The 25,888-nt window shown below is 42.3% G+C and overlaps 1 protein-coding gene across 1 annotated transcript in view; it reads left to right on the top strand.

Annotated features, from left to right (window-relative positions):
- The window catches only part of tns1a (tensin 1a), a 53,670-nt gene that overhangs the window by 20,643 nt on the left and 7,139 nt on the right, over positions 1–25,888 (top strand). Inside the window, exons 9-20 of the mRNA XM_070855895.1 lie at positions 266–349; positions 3,801–3,913; positions 4,004–4,064; positions 4,188–4,263; positions 4,442–4,571; positions 5,238–5,303; positions 5,532–5,657; positions 17,615–19,297; positions 20,387–20,467; positions 21,056–21,219; positions 21,495–21,642; positions 25,626–25,700. Of these exons, the coding sequence (XP_070711996.1) occupies positions 266–349; positions 3,801–3,913; positions 4,004–4,064; positions 4,188–4,263; positions 4,442–4,571; positions 5,238–5,303; positions 5,532–5,657; positions 17,615–19,297; positions 20,387–20,467; positions 21,056–21,219; positions 21,495–21,642; positions 25,626–25,700 (2,807 nt within the window). The remainder of the gene's footprint in view (positions 1–265; positions 350–3,800; positions 3,914–4,003; positions 4,065–4,187; positions 4,264–4,441; positions 4,572–5,237; positions 5,304–5,531; positions 5,658–17,614; positions 19,298–20,386; positions 20,468–21,055; positions 21,220–21,494; positions 21,643–25,625; positions 25,701–25,888) is intronic.

Consider the following 25,888-nt stretch of genomic DNA (forward strand, 5'->3'; position numbering starts at 1 on the left):
ACACTCCATCGTGGCCAGCTTATTTTTCTGGCTCTGTGAGAAGCAGCATTGCAAAAATGTCATCATTCTTTAATGCAACCAGATGTTAATAAATTGGATGGAGTCAGGAGGATTTAAAGCTTCTTTGTAAAGGATGAAGGCCGGGGGTATTTCTAAATCTCAAACTCAGGAAAAATCCAAAACACAGGCAGTTATTGTTTAACACTTAGTGATTTGCAATATGTAGTATGTCAAATAATAGCCTGTGTAATTTTGTGTCATGCAGTGCTGACCAGGCGTTGGACAGGTTCGCCATGAGGCGCTTCTACGAGGACAAAGCACTTCCTGTGGGTCAGCCGTCACAAAAAAGGTCAGTTATTACCTCACTTCCTGTTTGCTGACATCTGCTCGAAATTTATGAGTCTGACCTTTGCTGAAGCGCTTTGTGGGCTGTTTCTGTATTTTCTTCCCTATTAATAGTAGTAATTGCTCAAAGAAGCTTGAACTACGACAGAAAAGTGTTCATATGAGGTGTTTTTAAGGTTTTAGCCCTGACCTGTTGCTATGCCTGTCAAGCTTTCCATTGAGGATAAAGGTGGCAAATCTTCATAATTTTTGAAACAATGGGATTTCAGGCAGGCATAGACAAAAACATGTTGCTTGAAAGTGCCGTCTATGACTGACGTCTATAGCGTCCAGGATTGGCTCCCACACTTTTTACGCAGCTTTTTAAATGTTCCCTTTAGTCAAACATATCCCTTAACATCTATTCCTGACACTGCAGTATTTTTGGTTTTGGAGACGGTAAAAAAAAACCCCCACCAAAGTCTTTATATAAGGAGTGTCGCTCTTACTACAGTCTCACGCACACTGCTTCAACATTTCATGCAATTTAAAGCTTAACAGGTCTGCCTGCCAAGCTATCTATGATTGGACGGTCACTGAGGTTTATGCAAGTTAGCATTCAGTTGAAAAAGAGACTGATCAGTGTTATGGCCCAACTGGTTCCCTCCCATTTTGTTTTCGAAACCTTTTACAGAGGAAATTCTTTCCTTTTTTCCTCTGTTTATCTCCAATTTTGTTTTAATTGGGATAATTGTGAGTAAATGTCATGGCATGGAGAGAAGCGATCTATCTTGTCTGTGAGACAGATTCCACTGGTGTCTCTGGGGAGGCTGTGGGGGCTTGGTGGCAGCTCATTCCTGCCTTCCTAGTATATCAGAGCATATTTTCCTCTCCATTTTTAGCACTGAGTGTTTTGAGATAATGTCCTTTCCATGAATAGAGCAAAACAGTGGAGTAAATTCCAAACCAGAGCGGGTCAAACCAATCAAGAGTGGTATAAAGGTATTCAAACGATTTTTTAGTTTTAATGCAGCACACTAGGGGGAGTATCCTCTGTGACATCCACCTTGTAGTCATAAATCTGCTACGATCACATTATTAGCCCCCTCTGCATTATTAGACGGTCAACTACTTAAAGGCTTGACCCCTCACCGTCTGTCTTCTTCACCTGCGGAGAGAGAAATACTGATCTGAAGGCTTCTAGGAAAGGATGAGCAGGACAGAGGTGACAAGGAACAAACGAAGAAACACAGGAAACAGCAGGGGACTTAACACCACTTCATTTAAGCCGGTGAATTAGACAGCCAGCCATTCTCTAACAGATCTATAGGCTTGCCCTCTGCCCCGCTGCTATTTCCTGCTTCGGATATAATTATCTCTGCCCCTGGAGTCTGCCAGTATTATGGTCTGGAATGTGTGACATTAACATCAAGAGCAGGAGGTGAGCTCAATCTGCTGCTGCTATAAAAGCATGTAAAAGTTTGGATCAAAGGTGTTACGTGCAGCATTTTAGTATCATTAAGTGATTACCGCAGCGGCAGTGAAATGACAAGAGAGCTACAGTAAACAAACTGAGCCCCCGCTGAGAGGTTGGGCTCCCTCTTGTGTGCCACTAGGTCAGATTCGGTCAGAAAATGCGCTGAATCGATTCATGGCACAAAACGCCATGGAAGCAGGGTTTCTCGCTCTAAGTGAGAAACTTGTTTTCATGTGCATTTTAAAGCTGCTCACAAGAAAACCTGAATAAGAATGTGAGGAACATAACAAATCCTTTAGTCAGACAACCCAGGGCCGAGGTTTTGCATGCCTGGATGATTGCCATCTCGGTGTTAAAAGAAATGTTATTTATGAGCTGGAAAAGTTTCTATTTCAATAAAGCAAAGACTGCAGGGCCTGCTGCTTCTGGGACATGTTTTCCTTTTGTCTTATTCCTAACAGTGTAGATCAGCTTTGAGGTATTGCTTTCAAAAAGCCTGAGATTCATAGGATACAATAATGGGGCCCATAGTCTTATTCACTTAATATGCATGTGTACAGTATGTTGACATTTCAAAGGCTTCATGCAAAACCTTTAATATCTCGATAAAAGACATGATTACATCTCATAACACACGCAGGTACTGTAACTACAAGCCGCTTCCTGCTCTCCACGCTGCTCTCACGGCGTCCCGGCTCAGTCTAATTGAATTAAAGAGAGGCCAAACCATCTGGCCACTGACAAGCAGAGCACGTGGGGCGTCTGCATGTGGCGACCCCACGGTCAAGGTCACGTTCGGTACCATCATCATTATCATCATTAACAACCAGACCACACTAACTCAACAGACCCCCAGCTGGCCTCTGCGCACACCAATTCAGTCTGACATTTCCCGTCGTGGATAAAGGTTGTTTTATAGTCGGAGTGGAGTTCACCTCAGGCTGGGCTGTTGGAGCTGACGGCCTGTAAAGGTGAACCACACAGGATGAGGGTTTGCTGTGTTTGGATTTGGTGTGTAATCTACCCACAAGGTCCAGAGGCGGGATAGTTGTTTAAACCATGTATATGAAAAAGTATCAAACAGATTGCCACAGAAGTGGAGATAATATAATGATCTCTAATTGTTTTGGTTGACCCACAACCTTTAATCCATTCTAAACTTACCCTTCATCACCACTTTGTTCTACTACTAACAATAGACAAAAATGCATGCCAGTACAGAAGTTATAAATATAATGGACAGATTCCTATGAAACTTATCTGGCACACCGCTTGTCTAACTTCTCCACACTCACGCCAAAATATCACTTTTGCAGTCAAGATATTGCACAATATATATATATATATATAGCCTGGAATAATCCTGCACAAATACTGCTGCCAAGGGGATAAAATCCTGATTTCAAAGATCACCAGGGGCTTTGTTTTAGCAACACAAAGCAGAGGAAACTTTATTTTTATTCCCTTTACTTGTAAGGCTTTAAGAACAACAAAATCATGCATCCGATGCATTTTTAATGTACAGTGAAGTAATCATTGCAGGTCTTTAGTAGGGAATTGTTTTCAGTATTTTGAACGCAGTTTTATGCCACTGTTTTGCTACAACAGTCCGTGTCGAGAGCAAAAGAGGTGGAACAGATTCGCTGAAATGCAATCTCAAAACCCATCAGCTCTAATCTAACAATGATTACGCTTTTTATTAGCTTTCTTTCTTAAATGTATCCGCATTCATATGAAGATGACTGTATGGAGATTATCTGAAATGTCAAAGAGAAAGGAATTTTCTGGCCTGGATGTCCTCTGGCTACACTGAAATCACAAAACATTGGCTTTTCCCCCCCGAGAGGCTGAACCATCCGAGACTGCTTGTTTAATAACTTCTGCAACAGTATTGGTTCATTAGTGTTAGAGTGTATAATCAAAAGTTTTAGTTTTAGACCAGGCTTGATGTTTAAAACAGTACCTAGAGGCTCAGTGCTGACTTTCCTTTGTTTTGCAGGTATGTGCGATACTTCAACGGCCTTCTGTCCGGACAAATAAAAATCAACAACAAGCCCCTGTTCCTGCATCATGTCATCATGCACGGCATACCCAACTTTGAGTCCAAAGGAGGTGAGAATGTGCCTCTGCAGAATGAACAGAAACAACTCTTGGTTTTCTTGAAAATGCGTCAATTACCCTTTTCATCGTTTCCCTTCACAGGCTGCCGTCCTTTCCTGAAGATCTACCAGGCAATGCAACCAGTCTATACGTCAGGAATATAGTATGGAAACTTTTATTCCAGTTCAGTTCAGTGTGGTTTGTGTTTGAATCCAGGGCAAAGCTGACCCTATACTAAATCCACCTAATGAAAGTTAACCAGACATTATTATTGTTATTACTGCAGCAATGTGCAAGGAGACAGCAACACCAGTATCTGCATTACTATTGAACCTGGCCTGCTTCTGAAGGGAGACATCTTGGTAAGATTTGAATGATATCATTGATTGATTTCCCTTTTTCTTTTTGATCTAGAAACTCTTGACTTGTTATGTATCCAAAATAGAAAGTAGTTATATCTCCCAGAGTGCAGAGATATTTCCTGATGCATCGATCAGTGCAGAGATGTTTCACAGTCTGACTTTTCCTTTCTTACCACAGTTGAAGTGTTACCACAAGAGGTACAGAAGCCCGAGCAGAGATGTGGTGTTCAGGGTGCAGTTCCACACCTGCGCCATCCACGACCTCGGGGTGGTTTTTGGGAAGAACGAGCTGGATGAGACCTTCAAAGGTATGTCTGTGCCTGGGTTTTTGTGCTTGGTAGTGTTTTGCCTCATTGTATGCTCATAATAATACTAAACAATACGTGTGAGTCAAGCAGAGGGTGTTGACTTTAAGTGTGAGGAAGAGTTTACAGATACAGATATCAGATTTGTGTATGCATACTGGTTTGCATGTTGGTTTTTACTGGGATTATTGGTTTCCACTTTGAAGTTGTTGCACCATATTGTAGGAGGACACTGTTCCTCGTATTTTGATTGTGAACAGGGTCCTCTGGTGGTGAAGGCAGCTCAGGATTACTGTAGACTGATATAAAAGGAAAAATAATTGAAGAAAATGCAAGAGAGCAGCATATTGTAGGAAAAGAATTTAGAAATAAGACTAAACATTGAAACACAAAAACAACATTTTTACACAAGTATTTTCGTTATTGATTTTTGTTAACTGTTCAAAATGAATACAAAGAGATGCACACATTTGCTGTTTGAGGCAAAAGTTGAAAAGCCTGAACCCAAAGTTTGCTGAATTAAAATTAAAATCTTTGCATATGATCTGTTTTTTGGAATTGTGTGTGTTTCACTATGGTGCCTCTTGCATGTTTCACCCACACATTGTGTTCGTGTGCATTCGTGTCCACTGTTTCACCAAAAGATTTTTTCATGCTGTGTGTCTACAGATGAGCGGTTCCCAGAATATGGAAAGGTGGAGTTTGTTTTCTCATATGGACCAGAAAAAATCAAAGGTAATCCTGTTTTACTGACTTAAAGGGAAAAAGTGATTTAGAATATTAAAAATAAATTTTTAAACTGTAATTCAATAACATAAATTATCAGAACATGAGAATTGTCAAAACAGTGATGCTGACATATTTCTGCAACCAATTGTGTTGGAATAAATGCCAAAACGATAGACATTTGCATTTGGAATCTATACGAAGACTCCATTAACCATCATGCCTTGTGTTCCTCAGGCCTGAGCCACCTGGAGAACGGGCCGAGCGTTTCTGTGGACTACAACACCCAAGACCATCTAATCCGCTGGGACTCATACGAGAACTTCACGCACCGCTGTGAGGAACCTGTGGACGGCGAGCTCGGTACGTCCACCCACACACACACACACACACACACACACACACACACACACACAGTTTGATGGATAGGTTGTCTTCGCTCTTCCACAGTTACTAATAGAGACTTTCAGACTCGCAGCTTTGGTGTTTGATTTTCTCCCTCTCGAAGGATGAACAGGGAACCCAGAGACGTCACAGTTTCAGTATCCAAATTAAACTTGAGACTATAAATCATCATAACATTTTTTGGGTGGAGCTCAGTAGCATGGAGGCAATGGACCGTGGATACACAGATAATATGGAAATAAAGAGGGAAAAGGTGATTTCTGCTCTCAAAGGACTTGCAACACTCATTACATTAGCAGGAGTACAATGTTACAATGTCTGAAAATACTGCACAGAGCAAATTATGGCCTGAAACATTTAAGTTTTTCTAATAGGACTGTTTAATGATGTTGCAAGTCCAGCAGAAATCACAATTTTAGTTTGTTGGACTGAGCAGCTGGACAAGATGTGAATGAGTTTTGCACACTGGTTTATAGAAAAGGGACTAAATGATGATGCAGGACTACATAACGTACTTAAGAAATTAATAATTTGGCACAAAATACTGACCTAGAAACTATTTTGTTAATTTAAAGATTATTTTTTGCATCCGCTATCAAAACTGCGTCCATAGCAACGGACTCTTATACATGGCAGATCGTAGAGTGCTGTGATTGACTAATCACAATCAAGTGTTCAGCAAAGCCGCATAATATAAAAAGGTAAAATATAACAGCATTGGTATCCTTTCAGACAAATACCAAACTCAGTTTTGCCCAATTCAGGTGCAAAATCTCAGAATTCAGTTTCACCAATTCACATAAAAGTTTTAGTCCACATAAAGATTAAGTGCACGTGATGAAGATTTCTGGCCTTGATGCCCTCTGCACGCCACTGCAGAGACGATACATCCATGTTTTTCTGCTCCTCACTCACCTCTCCTCCTGCCATGCAGCCCCCCCCCCCCCTCCCCTCACCCTCCGGCCTGTCAATTAGGCCTTTAAATAGCTACTGCAGAAATAGGGGGGCGTCAGTCGCCCTGCTACTGGCTGCCCTCTCTCCAGGGGGGTTGTAACCTGAGACGCCACCAACCCTAAGTCCCGCTAGTGCCCAGTACCCACCTCCCTGTATCATGTACCCCCTCCTACCTATTCATCCATAGACATGTCAGTGCAAGAAATGAATGCCAAATACCCATACATACCTGAGTGTGCTCATTTGTAGGTATGTGTTTAGTGAGTCGAATGTAGCTTGGAAGCAGCCCATGTAACTTCTAATAGGTGATGAATAGAATTATGAAGTGCTGGCTCTTTCCCCACTCTTAACTTTCCTTATGTTGGGTTATTAATATGGCTGAGTAATGGAACATCCTGATGCCAAAGGGAAGCTAGACCACTAAACAGTAAAGCATAACACATCATTAAAGATCATTTCTGAAATAAGCTGAACATCACACATTGATAACATCGTAAAATATCCTGTCCTGCAGAGTCTCGCGGAGTCCCTTTACCTTCTCAGTTATTACGGGATTCATCATTGCTGCTGTTAATCTGAGAAACCTGCACGAACAGGGGGATGCACTCACCCTCAGTTGAGTCAGGACTTGGCAGCCATTGCAGCGGCATCCACTTTTATATATGGGATTTTTTTTTTTTTTTTTACGGCTTCGCTAAGACCCATTTCATTTTTATGAACATCCCCAGAGAACCGTTGTGGTAATTGCTGTGTTGCAAGAAGGTCAGTGGGAATCTGCCAGGATTGCAAGTTTGATCCTAATTGAATGGGCGGCAGTGTTCTCAGCACTCAGCAGAAAAACCTCTCGGCCAGTTTATTCATTTCTCTAATTGCAGCCTTCGCTCTTACGCTTGGACGTGAGAATCCAAATGTTCAGAGGAGGCTGGTGCGGGAACACAGTGTCTGTTTTTACAAGGACTGAACAGACGGGGATTAAGGCAGGTCTTGTTTTTCTTGGAAGATCCAACAACGTGATGACAAGGAGCCAAAAAGAGATTCAACAAAATTGCAGGAGAACTGTTAAAAAGTTCCATCAACAAAATTTAGATTACTACCTTTGGAAAAAAGAAACTTGATATATGACAGATTATTAAAAGGCACAGAGAGAATGTTAATCAGGTGTCAAAGACACATTTGAGGTGGCCATCCCAGACGACCACATACACTGATGCCACATGAGTGACGCTGATAAGCTGCATGACAGAATGCCCTATTTTTACACGCTGTAGTACAGTGGACACTTGTCACTCACCAGGTATGGTTTTGTTGAAGCCAGACTTGTTTATTTGTCTGGGTGTTAAACGAACGTTTCATCCCCAGGCGTTGAATGCTGTATGCATCTGGGGCTCGGCTCCCTCATCCTGATGCCATTTTTAACAGAGTCCGCCGACCTTGGAAATCCAGTTTAGAGGACTCAACGAAAGATGGGAGTCTTAAAAGGGTCTGCAGGATTAGGCAGCTTAGAGTTGTGTGCATTTCATACAGACGCATACTGACGCTCATGGGGAACGTGAGGAGAGGAGTCCTCAGGTTTCTCTAACAGAAGGTATTTGTGACAGTGCTGCACTTGAGCGGTTATTGAGTGTGGCGGTGTGAAGCGTGTGTGTAAAGGTATTTGTCCAGCTGTTTGTGTTGGTGTTATTCAGTATTTTGCGCTATATGGGCATGCTTTGCTGTCTGTGTATGCCTGTAAATTCTTTACTCATTTGTGTGGGTCTTTTGTACTTTTTATGTGGTATTTTTCAGTGTGTTTGTGTGTGTGTGTATGCAGTGCACCTTGTGTTTGTCGGCTTGCCTTTGCTCCACTAATAGCCCTGTGGTGTCATGGCAGCTGTCGACCCGGAGGTCAAACCAGTCAGAAGGCCACCGTTTGGGCCACTGAGCAGCTTTAGAGCGACTGCACTGCTAAGAGCAAATCTGGTTTTAAAAATGACACGTATCATTTGAAAATTGGACATTTATACATTTTAAAACATTGGCACTATCACAAAGTTGTGCACATTTAGATTGAAATTAAGACGGCAGTCTGAGTTCAGCACAGTAGAAGCTGGTTTAAAAAGATCATAGAATGATCATTTCCAACTTGTTTATCCTCTTCTGTCAAATCAAAGCAAGAAACCAAACGTTTGGAGAGATTTGGGGAGAAATCCTGGTGGCCATTTTGCTCTTAACGTTGAAAAAAAACAGCAGCACTAACAACATCACTTGGTGTGAGATAGAAATGGCCTCATTTGTTTGTGGTTCGGTTCATCTAGATCTTATTTGACAAAACAGCAAATAACCGCTTCAATTTGGATTTTGTAACAGTTTTTATTATTAAGCTATTAAATATATTTGAAGTTTCTAAATTGTGTGTTAGTGCAGGTTCTAGGAATATAATGATCCCTTGGGAATAACCACTAAACGTAGTGTCTTACCACAAGAGAATAAGTTGTGTGTGTGTGGTGTACAGTAGGGCAGCAGGCCCAGTGACCGTACAGACTGTCTTCCTTGTTTACCGCCCTCCTCCCATATTTGGCTGGGGCTGAGCCCTGAAACATGTCTGGAATAGCTGGTCAGAGACAAACAGAGAAACAGAGATAGAGAGACAGGCACAGAGAGGCAGAGTGTAGCGGGGAGGACCAGACCTTTGCAGAGTTTTGCCAAAAGTCTGAAGCAAGTCAAGTGATTTTTTTTTTAGTATATTGCTGAAGTTTGAATGAAGGAGAAAGGAGATATGAAGGAATGAAATAAAATCAAGGAGAGACGGAGAGCAGCTAAACAGCACTGGTTGGTGAGTAGTACTTTAAGGCCTTGGGATTACTTCTAGCAACTTTCTTAACAAATTAGAAACCTCTGTCACGTTCAAAAAGCCAAGTGTGTATATAGTGATCATCAAAACTGCTAAACCTAATGGCTCCTCTGCAAAATGATGCAGGATTTGCTTTCTAAAGCGTTCCAGTGAAGATGACAGGAACACAACGTTTCGTTCATTTGGTCGGCAGGCATGAGAGTCTGTTTGTCTGTTTGTTGCGTCTCCATGCCGACGCTGTTGCATCCTGTGTGTTTGGCACCTATATGGTATAAAATGAGTCATGGAGCAAGCAATTTGTGTGTGGAACATTTATGAGCGGGCTGCAATTTGGGTACACCAAAACTATTAGAGACCTTGGTTGGTAACTTCATGTGAGCTCCAGAGAGCTCGAACTGGGATTCAGTGCGTGTAAGAGTTATTTCATAACTGCACCGGAGACTCTTTTTAAAATGTTACAACTTTTTCTTTATTTGTTTACATGCATATATTTAATTTAATGTATTTGTGGGGTGAACAATACAAAACATGAAATATCCTTGAAAAAGCGGCACCCTCCGGTAAAAACAACTCGACAGTAAGTAACTTAAGTCGATGCCTGAGATGTGATTTTTCTGAAACATACCCTAAGTCTGCAGGAATGGAGAGCAGTCAGGTATTTTAAAAGCGCCCTGTGTGTGTCTTGCATGAGCTTATAATGCTTCTAGTTAGACCTCTTGCTGACAGCACAGTGAGCTGTAGCAGCAGGTTCAAATCCCAGCCCTGGACACCCTGCTGAGGCTGTCCTCATCTCTTAATGCCTCCTTTCTCCTACTGTCTGTCTGTCTCTGTATGGCTTTCTCTCTGTCTCTTTGTTTCTAAGGGTCTGTCTCTTGCTCTCCTGCTCTGTCTTCTATTTTATTTAACTCTCTGTCTCTCTGTCTCTGTCAAATCAGAAAAAATACAGAATGAAATTAGTTTGCCTGACAGCTACCATCAAAACTTACTGTTTTGTAGTTGACATTGTACATCTGAACTGTAAAGTTTATTCATAAAAATCCAAATTTATTATGAAGACAAACGTGAATGCTTACAATTCTGACTGTTTCACACTTAAATCTGATGTGCAGCGCTTACAGTAGGTAAAAGGTTGTCTGTCTTTGAGAGTTGAGCATTCCACCTCAAAGCTCTCAAAGATGGCAGACCAACATGTAGGTAGACAGCAGGCAGATGCACTTTTATGACAGCTAGTAATCCTCATGAGTGAAAGACAGATGGACGGACAGATGCACAGAAAACCAACCCGCCAGTCGGGAGACAGCCAGACGTACAGAGGCAGACATGCAGGCCACCGAAGTACCTTAACATGATCCTTTTGGTCCTCTTCCTGATGCCTGAGTAAAGTTTACGACACACTGGCAGTATCATTTTGTTCCTGTTCATATGCAAATATGCTAACTTTAGCGCTTTGGTTTTTAACTGATATCGAACAATATTTTTGTACCTAAATGATATTTTTATTCCAATATTCAATTTATTTATATTTAAGAAAACGGTATTCAAAATGTGGAACATTAAAACGGTGATGAATGATGATGAGGAACACTGAGGCAGATTTCATGTCAGATTCTAAAGATTGTTCCCCTCATGAAGAAGCCATCCGATTCAAAGGGGAGTGCTCATTCCAGCAAATTATGACTTTAATTTTATGATGGGAAGGCAGCTGGTTAAGTTTAAAGGCGGCCTATGGAGAGAAAGTTATATAATGTGTATGCTTGAAGTCAAATGTATTTGCTCACAATGCCAGTTTTCTAAATATTTCAGACCTTGTAATGTTTCCATGCATGCTTGCTAGCTTGCAGCCATCTTCTTTGCAGTTGTTGGTTCATAGCTGCATTTATTTAGACGTTACCACCAAATGTGGACCAGTAGAATAGTGGGAAACTGGCTGCACATCACGTCACATCCATCCTTGAGAACTACAAAGAAAATGAGGACCCACTTGAAAAAACATTGCTCATTAGGGCGACTAGTGGTCAAAAACTCCACAGGGTGCCTTTAACCGTACGTACAAGTAATTCTAACCGCCAGTAAGTGTGGCTCATTCAGGTTTAACCAACTACAAATCCCTTTAACCGCTCAACCCGGCTAAAAATCCCAATCTGCAGCTTGATCTGACATTTCCTCTCTTGCAAAGAGTCGACATGAATCAGACGTGAAGTGTAGCTGGTTGTCAGTCAGATACACAGACAGTCAGACAGATAGCTTTTTTATGACTATCACTCAGATGACAGACAGGCGGATGGATGACATCACCCTGAAAGCAATCTTGGGGACAGACGCTGGATACAGTCACGTCACGTTACCTCATACTGTGACAGCTGGACACTGGGTGATAGATGGACTGAGAAGCAGACATGACAAATATAAAACTGCGACAGTTTTCCTCGTGCGAGTCACTGATACATCAACCATGACACCTTTTTCACTGACGGACTGTCACATCATCCCTTATGAGGGTCGGTCTCTCTTCTTCTCTTATGCTCTGCTGCAAAAAATGTACAACCTCAAAGGCCCGTTTGCAGCCTAAACTTATATCTTCTTATTTATATGTTTTATTATGTTTTGGGCTTTTTCTGGAATTTCAGGCAGATTGCTTCATTGGACTTAAATTAGGAAAAGTTGTTCTTTTTATCTTTATGTACATGTACACAAAGAGAAATTAATTGCGCTAGAAATAAGTGAAATTACATCAAAATTCTCTTGAAACCAGTATGAAGAAAAGAAACACTTAAAGAGCAAGCGTTTGGCAGTGTCTCCTCTCTCTCTCTCTCTCTCTCTCTCTCTCTCTCTCTCTCTCTCTCTCTCTCTCTCTCACACACACACACAGGTCTTTAATACAAGTCAGTTGTCAGTCAAACCCAGTCACCCACTGCTGGCATGCAGACTGGCCGTCGTCACGGTGATACGAAAGCTGTGAAGGTGAATGTCACATCCCGTTGTGAGATACCCACTGGCTCGCTGACAGCACCATGCCTGCCACTGCATGTCACTGTGTATAACTGTACATTTAATACAGTCACCAACTGACTCGAAAAAAGGTTGTGCCACGTGATGAGAGTGACAGATTAGATCTTTAAATCACGTAGATACACCAAGACAAAGACAAACATCCTAAGAATTCTTTAAATCCAATGAAATTCGTTCTTAAAACTGATTTCTATCTTTGAGGGACATTTTTTGCAGTGGATCACTCTCAGCTCCTTCAAGTTTAACTTTTGGTTTTCCTTTGATGAACAGTGGAGAACAAATGTCTCTCATCTTTGCCATCTGGCTCTCTTTCAAACAGGGTGCTTCCCTTTTTCCCAGCCTCCCAGTTTTACTGCTCTCACACATACACACCCAGTTTCCTTCTGAGCTCCAAATCGACCTTCCTCGCACCGGTCAACCCTCTCACTCTAAATAGTACTTGTATGCATGTGTGTGCATTTACTCATTTATAAACACATATGAAATCATACACCATATCCAATAAAACTATCATTGCGCTCCTCTTTCCTAAATGAGTGAGAGAGCTGGGATGGTTTAATCATGCGTGTGAATGTTAGGTGTGCTTCTATATTTGTGTGTGTCTGCAAAAACGCCCTTTGGCTCTTTTTATAAGGTCATCATGTCCCATATAAAGGTACCAACCCCGTCTTTAAGTTTCCACCATCCCATGAAACTTCTAAGGCGGCATATAAGTTAGTTAATTAGATAGTTAGTATGTGTGAATGAAACATTTTCACTTACAGTGTCCAGCATGTTCTTATTGCTTTATAGTCATGTTGACAAATCTGCTGGCGTCATCACCCTGTGTCTGTTCATCTCATATTTACATACACATATATATACTTTACATATAATCCACACCGCAGCTGTTGCATTTGATACAGCAATAACAGTGGTTGTAGCGCATTGTCTATTTATAATAAACCATTGGCCACAGATGTTCAAATGGCTTTTTAATGGCCTCCAAGGTTGCAATGTGGCAATGAGACACTCAAGCGAACACTTAAGAGACTACGACCAGGCAGGTGCCGTGTGTCAGTGTGTTTTTGTGTGTGTGAGCAATGCCTCTGGCGCTTTCACAAGAGAGGAAAGCACCTGTCACATGAGAGACTAGAAAGAATGGACAGGTGTGTGTGTGCATCTGTAGTTTTTAAAGACAAATCTGGTTTGTATTTAGTTCAATATGTGAGTTAGTGGTAAATCTGGCTTTGTTCATTTGTTTACTGCAGTAGGAAACAAGTTATTAGCTATTTGTGTTACTTGGTGACTCAACATATCTAATTTGAGATCTGCTGCAGCTGTTTATTAAAACCAGAAGAAAGTTTTTTGCTCCATTCAGATGAAGAGCTGTTTGTTTGTGCCGTTCACAGTTATGGTCGGTGGATTTAATACCAGACTGCTATTCAGATCTGAAGCCCTCTGTCAGTGATGTTACTGTACAGTAGGTGGTGCAGGGTCATTTAATAATTCTAATATGTTGACGTACAGTATTTAGATCATACCTAAATATCAGGGTTGTCCAATTTCAAGTCTGATGTAGGATATCTCTTTTCTTATTGTTCACCTCCACTTCAGCTTTGAGATGCATTGGGTTATGTACAGTGCTGTAGATTGGTAGGCTCCAAAAGTGAAACACTAGTGTATGTCAAAAGGACCGGTAACTGTGTTTTTTTGTGTTTTAGATTATAAAATAAAAAAGTCTGCAAAGTTAGAATTGCTGATCTTTTTCTGAAAGTCATTACTTTTTCCTCCTTCCCGGCAGTAATTACACCCGTTTTATAACCAGACAGGTTTGTAGTAGTACAGTACTGCTGAGATTGTTCTAAGAGGCTCTCACATCCAGGATTTGACAGACAGAACACACAATATGGTGAGTAGTTATGTATGTAGTAAAGAAGCACAGGTAGTAAAAGAAGTGATTCAGTGTCGAGCTCAAGGGCACTTCAGCATGTCAAATTCGTGCATACAAACTGCTCATCCCTTGGTCATCTGACCCTGTTAACCCCGGTCACCCCTGCTGCCATCGTATATGTACAGAATATGTGTGTGTAAGTGTAGAGTATGTTTCTCCCAGCTTATGGACATGCCATGATTGTGGGGCAAATGTAAAGGTTGTGACCTTGCAACGCTTGTTTACTAAGTTCCCGTCATGCCCAGTGATGTTTAGCACTTCCGCTCTTTTCTAAGTCACGAGAATTACACCAAACTCGCAGGCCTCTTCTTCCCCATTGGTGAGCAAGAGAGAATAGCGCGGAAGGTGTAAAAGGAGGTGAGTTTTTGCTGATTGATTAAAAAGATTTCCAGGTTTTGATGAATCTGCAGATCAATTTAGTCTAAATAAGCTGGAATATGACGTTTTTTTCTCCTCATACACAAAAAAAAATGTTCTATTGGATTTGTATAATTTGAATTTGCCCAAATTGGTACATGTGGATCTGTTGGTTTGGTGATTCAGTGGAAACTATCTGGGCAACATCCCCAACAAAAGGCACCAAATTGAGAAAGGAAAAAAAATAAATCAAAATGTTTCTTGGTGATACAATTATAATTACAATACCACAGCAACTGCTTGCTTACAAAAACAGTTGCTAAGTGAATTTTTAGCCTCTTCCTTTCTTTCCTACATGAGCCATGACAGGTTAAATAATAGTCTCTGCTCCCCTGATTTAACCTCAGGATAGGGTTAAGCAGCAGCTGGAAAAAGTGTCAGCCTGGCAAACTTTTTTTTTTGCCACAGAGCACTAAAAGCTCATCTGTTATGAACTAGAACAAGGGCATTCCCTATTCTGTTAAAGGTCAGGGTGAAAGAGAAGAAGAGTCAAAGACAGACTGAGCTCAGCTTGTGGAAAATGTAAATGACAGTTGTCTGAAAATTGTTGAAATGCTGTAGATTACCCTCATTGAAGGCCTTAAAAAGTAATAACACCCAGTCATTAAGGATTTATGTCATGCAATAAAAGCGAAACCTTTTTCAGAAAAAGGAGGGTGACCCTGAGTGAGGGGATCCCCCCCTGATGACATCAACAGGCAGGGGTGCTGCAGTCCCGTGGCAGACAGATGGCGTGGGAGTTGTAGTTTATTTGAAGCGGGGGTGGTGACGGCGTCCCTCCCCCGCTGCCGGGAACACTCAGAGATCCCGTAGTGCCAGCTCACCCCATTCGGCAGCTTCAGTGGTACAGCCCCGCCTCGCTCCACAGCAGAGCACATGTTGGGTGATGAGAGGACATGAATCAGAGAGGACAGGGAGAGTGAGAGAAGGAGCTCAGAGGCAGAAAGTTCAATCACAGAGAGGCTACTGACGGACTCTGGATGTGTAGACTGAAGTTTGGACATTTGGGTTTTGATCTCAATGTAAGCGGGCGAAGGAAAGAAAATATTTCATCGTTTTTGACTGGAAGTAAATATTCAGAGGGTTGACCTACAGTGCAGGTAAGGAGGATGTTTCCACTTAGTTTGATGAGACGTTATTACGACTTTAAGCATGTCAGAAACAGATATCCAGGATTTGGATCATGGGTTGCCTACTTTGCTTATGTTATAACTGTCAGGAAAGAAGCGTTAAGCTTTGTTATTTTGTCTTCAAAATAACTACTTTTTTTTAAAAATATAAATTAAGCTTTTGCCTCAACATCTTGTTTGCCAGGCTTAAGTCTTATTTAAGTCTTATTCCACACAAATTAAACCCAACTCCCAACAGAATGTAACACTAAACCTTGCCATTTACTCTCATAATGTTAATCCCTGTGCCATCATTAAAAACAACCACAGGGACAAACTGTGTTTACAACTTCCTCGCCTGCCCTTTCACTCTTGCTGCTACTGTGCCCGTGAGTTGTTGTTGACATGGGTTTTGAAATAGCTGCGGTCCAAGTGATCCACCATCTGTCCCCAGGGTATATACAGCAAGTATATGTTGTGTATCACTTTGCAAATGTATACTGGATACGGAAATACTGGATATTGGTGTATTATTTTCTTCTTGTAAGCACAAGTGTTACTACAGAATGATCTGTTGCATGTGTCATCATCATTGGAGCAAGTATAGTGTTTTACAGTTTGAAATAGTGCCCCAGCCAAGTAAGCATTATATCTCCCACTGTGTGAATCACAGTAATACATATTACCTCTGTTTATGTGTTCATGTGCCACGAATGTGTTATGCCAACTTTTCTTTTTCAATATTTCAACTTTTTAAAAAACTTTTATAGGCATTTTTCGCCATAGTTGCACTGTGACCTTTTAATAATACATGTGATGACAGGAGAAATGTCAAATTAGTTAGTACCCACTTATGATGGTATAAACAGATGGTGATTTTTCCCATGCTTAGGGTTTTTAATTGATGTTGCCATGAGGAGTGATAACTGTCCAAAAGTTAGAAGCCTACAGACTGTTTTGAAAGTTCATTCCTTCATTTGAAGCACAGCCAGGCCAAAAGAGTTTGGTTCAGTTTTTCCGTTTCAGTCAAAAACCCAGACCCATTTGCAACAAAATAAATACACAAGAAATGGGTCATAAAAAGAGGTGTGGATACTTTGTAGGCAATCAGTCTGACTTTGCCAGCATGATTCAGCAGCCAGAAATCAACTTGAGGAAGACAGCTCGTTTTCTCCCAGTGCAGCCCAGGGCTTTCAAACTGGCACTGCTGCTCTTCGTTTTGGCTCACGCAGACCAGCTGTTTCAGTGTGTTGGAAAGGACCTGCCCTGGTTCACGTCACACCATGTGGACCTGCACTGACGCAACGTGACAGGGGCTTTAGCCCTGTATATTGGCTATTAATAGAGCTGGAGGAGCCGTGTTGCTGGTGGATGGCTACATGCTGAACTTCAGGGTCAAAAAAGACGGGTGCAGAGGGGGGTCACTATGCTTGTGGTGTGTGTGATCCTGTCCCATGCAAATGTGACTTAATGATTGCAGTCCATGACGCCTAATGAAAGACAAGATGATTTAAAACACCACCAGGAGGATTCTGTTCATACTTGCCTGAATTATCTATAGTAGAAAAAAGACAAATGTGTGTCCCTTTCTCCATATTTTGAATGGTTACAAGTGCATGAAAATGTTGATATTTTTAATAATTTCAGTATTTACCTGTTTCAGATGTTGTTCACACCCAAGGTCCACTTGATGGAAGCCTATATGCCCGAGTTCGGAAGAAAGACTCCCTGGAGGGAGTTGTCACCATCAACGGCCTCCCAGTCCATGAAAACCCCTTGACCAATGCTGAGAATCCATTACAGCACCCCAACCATCCCCTCCAGACCACTGAACAGACCCTTCCTGTAACAGGCCACGCCTCCCTCCCTGCCGTCGACCACACCCTCTCCGTGAGCAGCGACTCAGGCAACTCTACTGCATCCATCAAGACTGATCGTACCGATGAGCACAGCCAGTCCTTGCAGAGCGCCGTTAACCACAACAACCCAATAGCGACCCACCCACCACTCAGCCCACAGGAGAAAAGAGAGCTCGACCAGCTTCTGAGCGGCCTTGAGGCACCAACTCATCAAAGACAAGCCTACTTGTCTACATCCACCAGTCCAGGAGGAGGAGTTCGGCACCTGGTCCCAGCACAGGTGCACGTTAACGGGGGCCACACCAGGCTAGTTGGCGCGCCGTCAACAGAGGAGCGTGAGACAGATATTCTTGACGACGAGCTGCCAAATAGCCAAGAGGGCAACAGTGTGGACAGCTTAGGCACGCTCTCATCGCTAGAGGGCCAGGCGACACCGGCTGACCTCTACTACCAATCACAGACGCCCGTTAGCAGGCAGAACGACGGGCCCTATCTTGAGAGAGGTGTTCTTGGGGAAAAACTGAGCGAAATGCCTGTGCATGGAGTACGAACTCCCACGGCGATGCAAGAGAGGTCTGTGGACTCTGCATCACCACAGGGGGGATACAACAACTATCAAAATGGAGGAGGGATGTACCGTTCACAGTCCTTTGGGAATCCACCAGCAAGCAGCCCTGAGACCAACCCTAAACTGATGCCCAGAGCCCCAGAGAGGAGCACTAGTAGTCGGGAGGCTGTTCAAAGAGGTCTCAACAACTGGCATCAGTATAGCCTTCCAGATGATCCGTTTGGGCCTCCTCTTCAGTCAACCCATAGCTTGCCCCATTTCCCCACCTCAGCCTCACAGCGGGACATTGAACAGTCCATTGAGGCCCTCAACATGCTCATGCTTGACCTGGACCCGATCAACTCCCACATGTCCAAGTCTCACAGTGCACCTCCTGGGGAGAACAGCCTCAATTCATCCCAGGCGCCCTTCTCCCAGACCCTTGCAAGACCCTCATACCAAGCAGACTCTGCCATCCATGGCTACAACAACTCTGGGTCTGCCAACACCTTTCATCAGCCCCTGCGGTCGGCTGGGAGAGTCTCAACATTGCCCAACCAGAGCCCTGTTATAGAGTCCCCAGTGTATTCTCCACAACGGTCCAATGCCGGTTACCAACACCAAAACACCACCCCAACACACACCCCAGAGCCCTACCTCCACTCACGCCAAGCAGCCCACCACTACCCCAGCGATTCCCCCTCTAATTTCAACCAGCAGGTACCATCGAAGCCTGTGAACTCGTACCCTGGCAGCGGGGTTTCCCATTCCCCGGATCTGCAGGGTTCTTCTCCTTATCCGGGCTACAGTGCCTCTTCCTCTCCGCTTCCCACACTCACCCCCCAGCCCAAGGATACATCGTCTTCATCCTTGCCCCGAGAACAAGATGCAGAGGAGGAGACACTGAACTTGGAGGGCCTGGTGGCTCACCGCATCGCTGGTAAGACTCAGAGTTATTGTCTGGAGCGAGAGAAGGAATGTAAGAATGAATGATGGAAAACAATCATTTTCCAGCGTTCCCATCATATTTAAGGCTTTAATTATAATGTGCCACATTTCAACACACCTAATCAAATTTCATTCTTTCAGTAAGGGTCTGTGGCCTTCTATGTCTGAGATGGTGTACAAATTATATTATTTACTGATTTAGGAGGAAAATGCTGTTCTTTCATTCATTTCACCCACATATGATTTGTTACTCTTGAACAGGTGATGTAATGAAGATGTGATTTAGAGGTTATTATGGTTTATAGGTTATAGGTTTAGAGGATTATATGACCTGCAACTACAAATCATCTGCACTTTACTACGGACAGTTCTCCTAAGAATACTAAGATAGATAGATAAATGTGTGTTCCTCAAAAATGTTGCTGAGGCTCACTTAATAGGGCAGTCGACTGTTTTCAGAGTTTACTTGAGTTGAGTTTCAGCTTCAGCTGGAAGCATCCTCAGTCTTAAGCACCATGCAGCACGTGAGCAGTGCACCTTTCAGCAGTTTGTGTTACAGATTCATCATGGGGTGCCGCACCAGAGGAATGGCCTGTAGTCTTAAAATTAGCTCTGCAGCTGAAATAAAGCAGAGCTGTTGGGAGTAGAGATGGGATGAGAGTAAGAATAGCCGAGCGTTCAGAGGCTCCAGCTTCCATGCATTGTCTGCATTCATATTTACCTTAATGTGAAACCATGAGGAAGCTCCAGGCGCCTCCCAGTGGAACAAAGTTGTACATTTTTAACCAACATGATAAAATCATCAGTCCTACAGGATTAAAATCATCTTGCAGGTTCATAACTTAAGTGAACTATGAACAAGCTTTCATCTAATTTGATAAATATCTATTCATTTTCTCTTCACTTTCATTAGATCCATTTCTGTTCTGATTTTTTTTTTTTTTCCTTTTCTGTTGAATCCATCTCTCTGCCGTATGGACAACCCTTCCCACCATTTGCTTCTTCCTCTGCACCTCTCTCACCTTCCTCCTCTACCTTCCTCCTCCACCTCCTGCCCACCATGCACCACCCTGGCCTCCAGAGTACAACGCTCGTATTCGGGGCATCAGTGAAAGCATGTCACCGCAACAATCTGACCGCCATCGCTCCTATTCCTTCTCTGGTTTGTCTACTTTCCCTCGCTTTTATTTTCTGACTTTTATTTTCATTTTTAACTGCATTTGTAGAAGCTTTCACTGCTTCCCAACCATTTCTTCAAATTCTTTTAAGATCTCTTACGATTGCTTCCTCCATGATTTTTCATCAATTCCAGTTTCTGCTTTATTTCTCCTTATCCACTGCTTTTTTTTTATTCACTTCACTTCTTTACAAACCTCTTTCTCTCTTTGTTTCTCTTTCCCTCTGTCTGGCTCTCTTGAAGGCAAGTTAAGGTTATGTGCGGGTTTTGCTTTGAAGAATGGAGAATAAACCTACATACTGACTAATTACACGAAAAAGGATGATGAGACCCTGTAGGAAAAAAGTTCCTGTTCAAATTTTTCAGTTTCTTTACTTCCAGACATTTTTGCAGCATGTCAGATTAAAAGGAAATTATTCTATCTTTTCCTGTGTAGGTTGTTTTTTTACTTTTGATGATTTATCTCCTCAAGAAATCGCAAAATATTCCCATGATGTTGTAATTAAAAAAGCTGGTTTTAATATGTTCCTTGCGAGTCGACAATTCCACAGTGAATATTTTGGGGCATTTCAGGGGTTCGCTCCAGAGGAATGACCCCAGAGGTGACGCAGGAGACGGGTCGGCGTCGGACCACCAGTGAGGGACAGTACCAGAGCAGCCATGATAATGTGTCGTCGGTGGATTCGCCAGACTTCGCCAACAACCTGGCCCTCAACCCGGGAGGAAGACCAAGAGAGGTCAGCATTCAGTTTTAATGATGTGAAACCAGACAAGATAGTATGAAAGGGTCAATTTAACTTTAATTTACAGATGTATCTACACAAGCTTACCTGAAACTGTTGAGGGCATGGCTCCTTTATTATTGAAGCATGTTGATATTGTGTCACATGGTGTTGTGATTTGGAAACATTTTTACATATAAATCTCCAACGGCCATTTTTTTTGCCAAAACATTTAAGAACATTTATGCTAAAGTTTCTGTGTATACCCGTCCCCTCCTCATCTCCTCCAGGGTCCCATGCACAGCTACCGGGAGGCGTTCGAGGACGACGAGGCAGACCGGTTTGCCAACAGTCCCACCTTTGGAGGCGGTGGTGGTGAGAATTCCCCCCAGACCCCCAGCTTCCCCGTCTCTCCACAGACTCCTTACTTCAACATGTGTAGGTTCACCCTGCCTGCAGACCGGGGCTGTCCTCCAATCCTCTCAACACTGACTTTTGACCTGAATTACTCTCTTTTGTCTTTGATTGTTACAAATGACTGAAGTAGTGAAAAGATCAGAAGAAAGAATAATACAATGAGAACAACAAAATATTTTTATTTGATTTCATTTGTATTTATTTTTAAGTTAATGATAGTTGAGTTGTGCAATAACAACAAAATGATAAAATACAGCAAAAAACACACGTTCACACCAAAAAATAAACTAAGCTTCACATCAACAGTCAAAAATACAATTTAAGGTTAACTACAATAAATGAACTAATAAACAAAGTGATACTAATTAATGAGACTTCAAATAGATTTAAAAAGGTGAACTCTCAGTAGCAAATAAAATGGAGTCTCTTCTCACAGTTATGAGCCTCCCATGCGCTTTCCTTTATATCTGCAGCATCATGTACTCCAAACATATTTGGCAGATCATGAGCTAAAAGGTTCACACCATAGCTTCCTGTTGTATTGCTGTGAGTCGCCCCTGTTCCTACTGTAGTATTAGTGAGCGGTGTAGAGTCTGTACTGCTGCTCTGCGTCCGTACCCTGACTTGTAGGGCTGCACACCCCAGCTTGACTTCTGGACACTCGGACTTGTCCTCTTCACCCCAGGCTTCATAGTTCAACTGCTGCCCGTCTACCCACAGCCAGCGTCCAGAGAGGAAACGCAAACCCAACCAAACGTGGTCCGTGGTCTCATTTTTGTCCAGCTCTTTCTGGATCAGCAGCATCTCTGTCTCTGACGCCACGCTGGCCAGGTCTTGGTGATGCTCTCTACAGTAGTCTAAAGCTTCTTCCCAAGTCTTTCTCTCCCTCACCACGACCACGCTGTAGCAAAGGAAGGGGACTCGATGGTATGATTGTAACTCATACCACCTATAGTTATAAATTGCGCCATAGTCTTGAAGATGATAGTCCCAGGGCCAACCTTCTGCCCAGAAAAATGTGGACACCCCGCCTCCTCCTGACCATGTCCATTTCTCACGGTCTGTGGAATTCCTCTCCAGTCCTATCCAGATATAGAAATCAGCCCTGCCGAGAAGCTGCCGAAGTAGGTTATTGTCGTGTTTGCTACTGATTGGAGCCAGGTCTGTGTGAAACTGGCGACAGTACTCCTGAGCATCATGCCAGTTTACTCTCTTCTCAATGTAAACATACTTGCCAAAAGTTGCAGATAAGCTCAGCAGGAGCAGGATGCAGGCGAAGGTTTGATCCATCACTGTCTTGTGTCAAAGAAGAATGAGTCCTGCAGCACACTGAGGGTGCAAAGGGGTTTTGAAGATCTATGTGCTGCAGTTTGTTGCCCTTTGTGGTTTGCATGGGGTGGATCCTCCTCTCCACTGAAGCATCCTGTGTTCAGGGGCGCCAGGAGAGCACACAGCTGCTCACTTCTACTTAATGTTAGACCAATGTTAGACGAGATTTTCAGACGAAACTAGACATATTTTACCTTGAAGACATTAGTTTGACAAAAAAATAACATGAGGTTTTCTTAAAATCTTCTCTGTTATGTCAAATCTCCGCCATCAGTCAGGTCAAGTTAAGTCAGTTTCATTTATACAGCTCAAAGTTGCAAATCAAATCTATACAGCTTGTGACAAAAAGGAAGAAACCTCTGAAAGAGCAATAGAGGACGGATCCCTCTTCCAGAATGGACATAAATAAATAAAATAGATATCGTTCGTATATAGTGGACAAAAATAACAATAATGAAATTACACTATGGAGAATCACAAAGACTCACTATGGCATTACGTTAGAGTCATGCAGGTATATCAACTACATCAAATTAGCTGAACTGGTTCATTTGTTAAAAATGAAATTCTGCCAAATGGTCTATTGGGGGTCGTAGTCTCATAAAAAAGAGATGAAGTGTCTGAATGACACTACATAAACATATTTTGAATGTGGTGCATGGCTTGACAGCGAAGCACAGCTCAGAGCAGGTGCATGCAAACCGTGCCAAAGGGAAATTGTCATATTGTCATGGGTTTCCTCGAAAAAGCAAATGTTGAGAGGGTAAATGTAAAGTTGAGTGTTTTGCATTAATTTTATTCCAAGCACGGGGCAGTACATGTGGAGGCTGTAAATGATCATGATAACTTTTCACAAAAGAATCCTTCTCCTTATTCCCCTTTCTCCAGCCGTTTGCTTTTTTCATCTTCTGCTGTTTAAAATGTGTGCACTTAGTCAACTATATAGCGATATGAACCATGGATTGTAGCTGAATAATACTGTCGTGCAGATGCAATTGGTGTGCAACACGTGTGAGTTATTATAGCATTTCTTTCATGTATCACTACAGTACATTGCTGATGGCTTATTTGCAACCTGCCACTCTTCAGCACAAGATCCACAACTTCTTGTTTCCACAATATTTAAAACAGATGCAAAGTTGTAGCATTTCTGTTGCATGACACCTGTTCGTAGCCTCATGTTGTCAGGTCTGTTGTTGGGTTCTTGTAGCGCCAAAGTTTTCTATGTATGTTTTTTTTTTCTCCTTAACATCTTTATTTTGACATTTTGAGATGAAGGAAAAGTGACAGGAGAGGCCACACACTAATCAAATAACCTAGTCTTCCTCACTGGACCAAATCCCTTGAGACATTTCTATTAGATTGCCAGATACCCACTCAGTCGGACCTCCCCGTTCAGCAGGTTTGTTTGACACACTGTGCTGATTGTGAGGAGACTTTTGTAAAGCAGCCCTGCCCCCCCCTCCTGCAGTCAGTCCCGAACACGCAGCTGTTGCAGTAAGAATCTGCTCTGTGGTGCAAACCTTCATATTTACCCCCCTCCCATCTCTCCATGCCACCTTAAGTGAGCACTGGCCTGAATCCCTGTCAAGCTATTGATCTGGATTCTTCGTAAGTGGAGGATTAACAAAACCGAAGAGGTCATTTTCAAAATGTTGGATGTCCATTAACTGGAATTAAATCAACCACTTTCTCTAATATAAAGAATTTAGTCTATAAATGATTTTAATATGCAGCTAGTTAGCTGATTTAATGGTAATTTTGCATTTTCCATCACTGCACATTGTTAATTTGGTAGCAATTTCAGAAAAACCAGTGTATATAGATCAGATAGAATAGAATCAATGACAAGAGGAAAGGAAAAAAATGGCATCTCATTTTGGAAATTACCTTTATGTTTTTGGACAACTTTCGTGTATCTCTTCCACCAATACGGCCCCATCTTCAACCATTATCCAGTGTCACTGACTCATCCGGCCTCTATCTAACCTGGACCCAGTCATTGTTTGAGTAGCAGCATGCTTTGAATCTGCCGACATTTTCATGACTGCATACTTGTGCTCAGTGGCTGTACCATCGCTCATTAATACCAGAAATGTACACGTCAGATAATCTTGTGTGAATATGCAATAGTGAATACTTTGAATATGAATTCTGTGGAGATATTTATACCTGATCTGGCATGTGGAAACATGCAGCATTTCAACGATGAAGCTGGGAAAAAAATCGGCCTAGCTTTGTTCCTTAGGTCTTGTGCTGTAATCTATTGATTTCCTCGGCCCTCTGACCTTGGACTTTACTATTTCTATACAAAATTTGTGCAATTAATTAGAGTATTTGTGCTTAATTTATGCTTATCCCATTGCCCTACTTGTTAACCTCTCAACCCAAAGTGGAAATGGTGCAGTAAACACACCTTAGTGTGCTTGTTGACCACATGTATTAACTTGGTTAATCTTACATTGTGTACAATCTCAAGCATGTAAATCTGCTGTCTTAATTCATTTTCAAGTAGCATTTTCTCTTTTCATGCCCCACATTGGTTGTTTTCCATCCTTGCATGGCTTGTATGTATAGTTCTCATCTTGCTGTCGCTGTGATTGTTTTGTTGATTTCATCCCAGTAACATGCCTTCTTAACATCCCTCTTTCTCTCTATGTCTGTTCTCCCTGTAGCTCGCTCTCCTCCAGGCTTGACTAAGACTCCTCTGTCGGCACTGGGACTGAAGCCTCATCAGCAGTGTGGATCAGGTCAGTTTGCACACATCAGACATACTTTACTCATCTTTATTTATGCTAGATGTCCTGTATGTTTTCCCTCGGCTGATCTAGTCATTATCAGGATCAAAAGTAAGAACAGTAAATATACAGATGCTCTGACTCTGTAGCATCTCTGCATTATGTCTTTATTATGAAATAGGCTCCAACACTGTAATTGT

Source organism: Pempheris klunzingeri, chromosome 24, assembly GCF_042242105.1.
Source record: "Pempheris klunzingeri isolate RE-2024b chromosome 24, fPemKlu1.hap1, whole genome shotgun sequence".
Classification (NCBI taxonomy): domain Eukaryota; kingdom Metazoa; phylum Chordata; class Actinopteri; order Acropomatiformes; family Pempheridae; genus Pempheris; species Pempheris klunzingeri.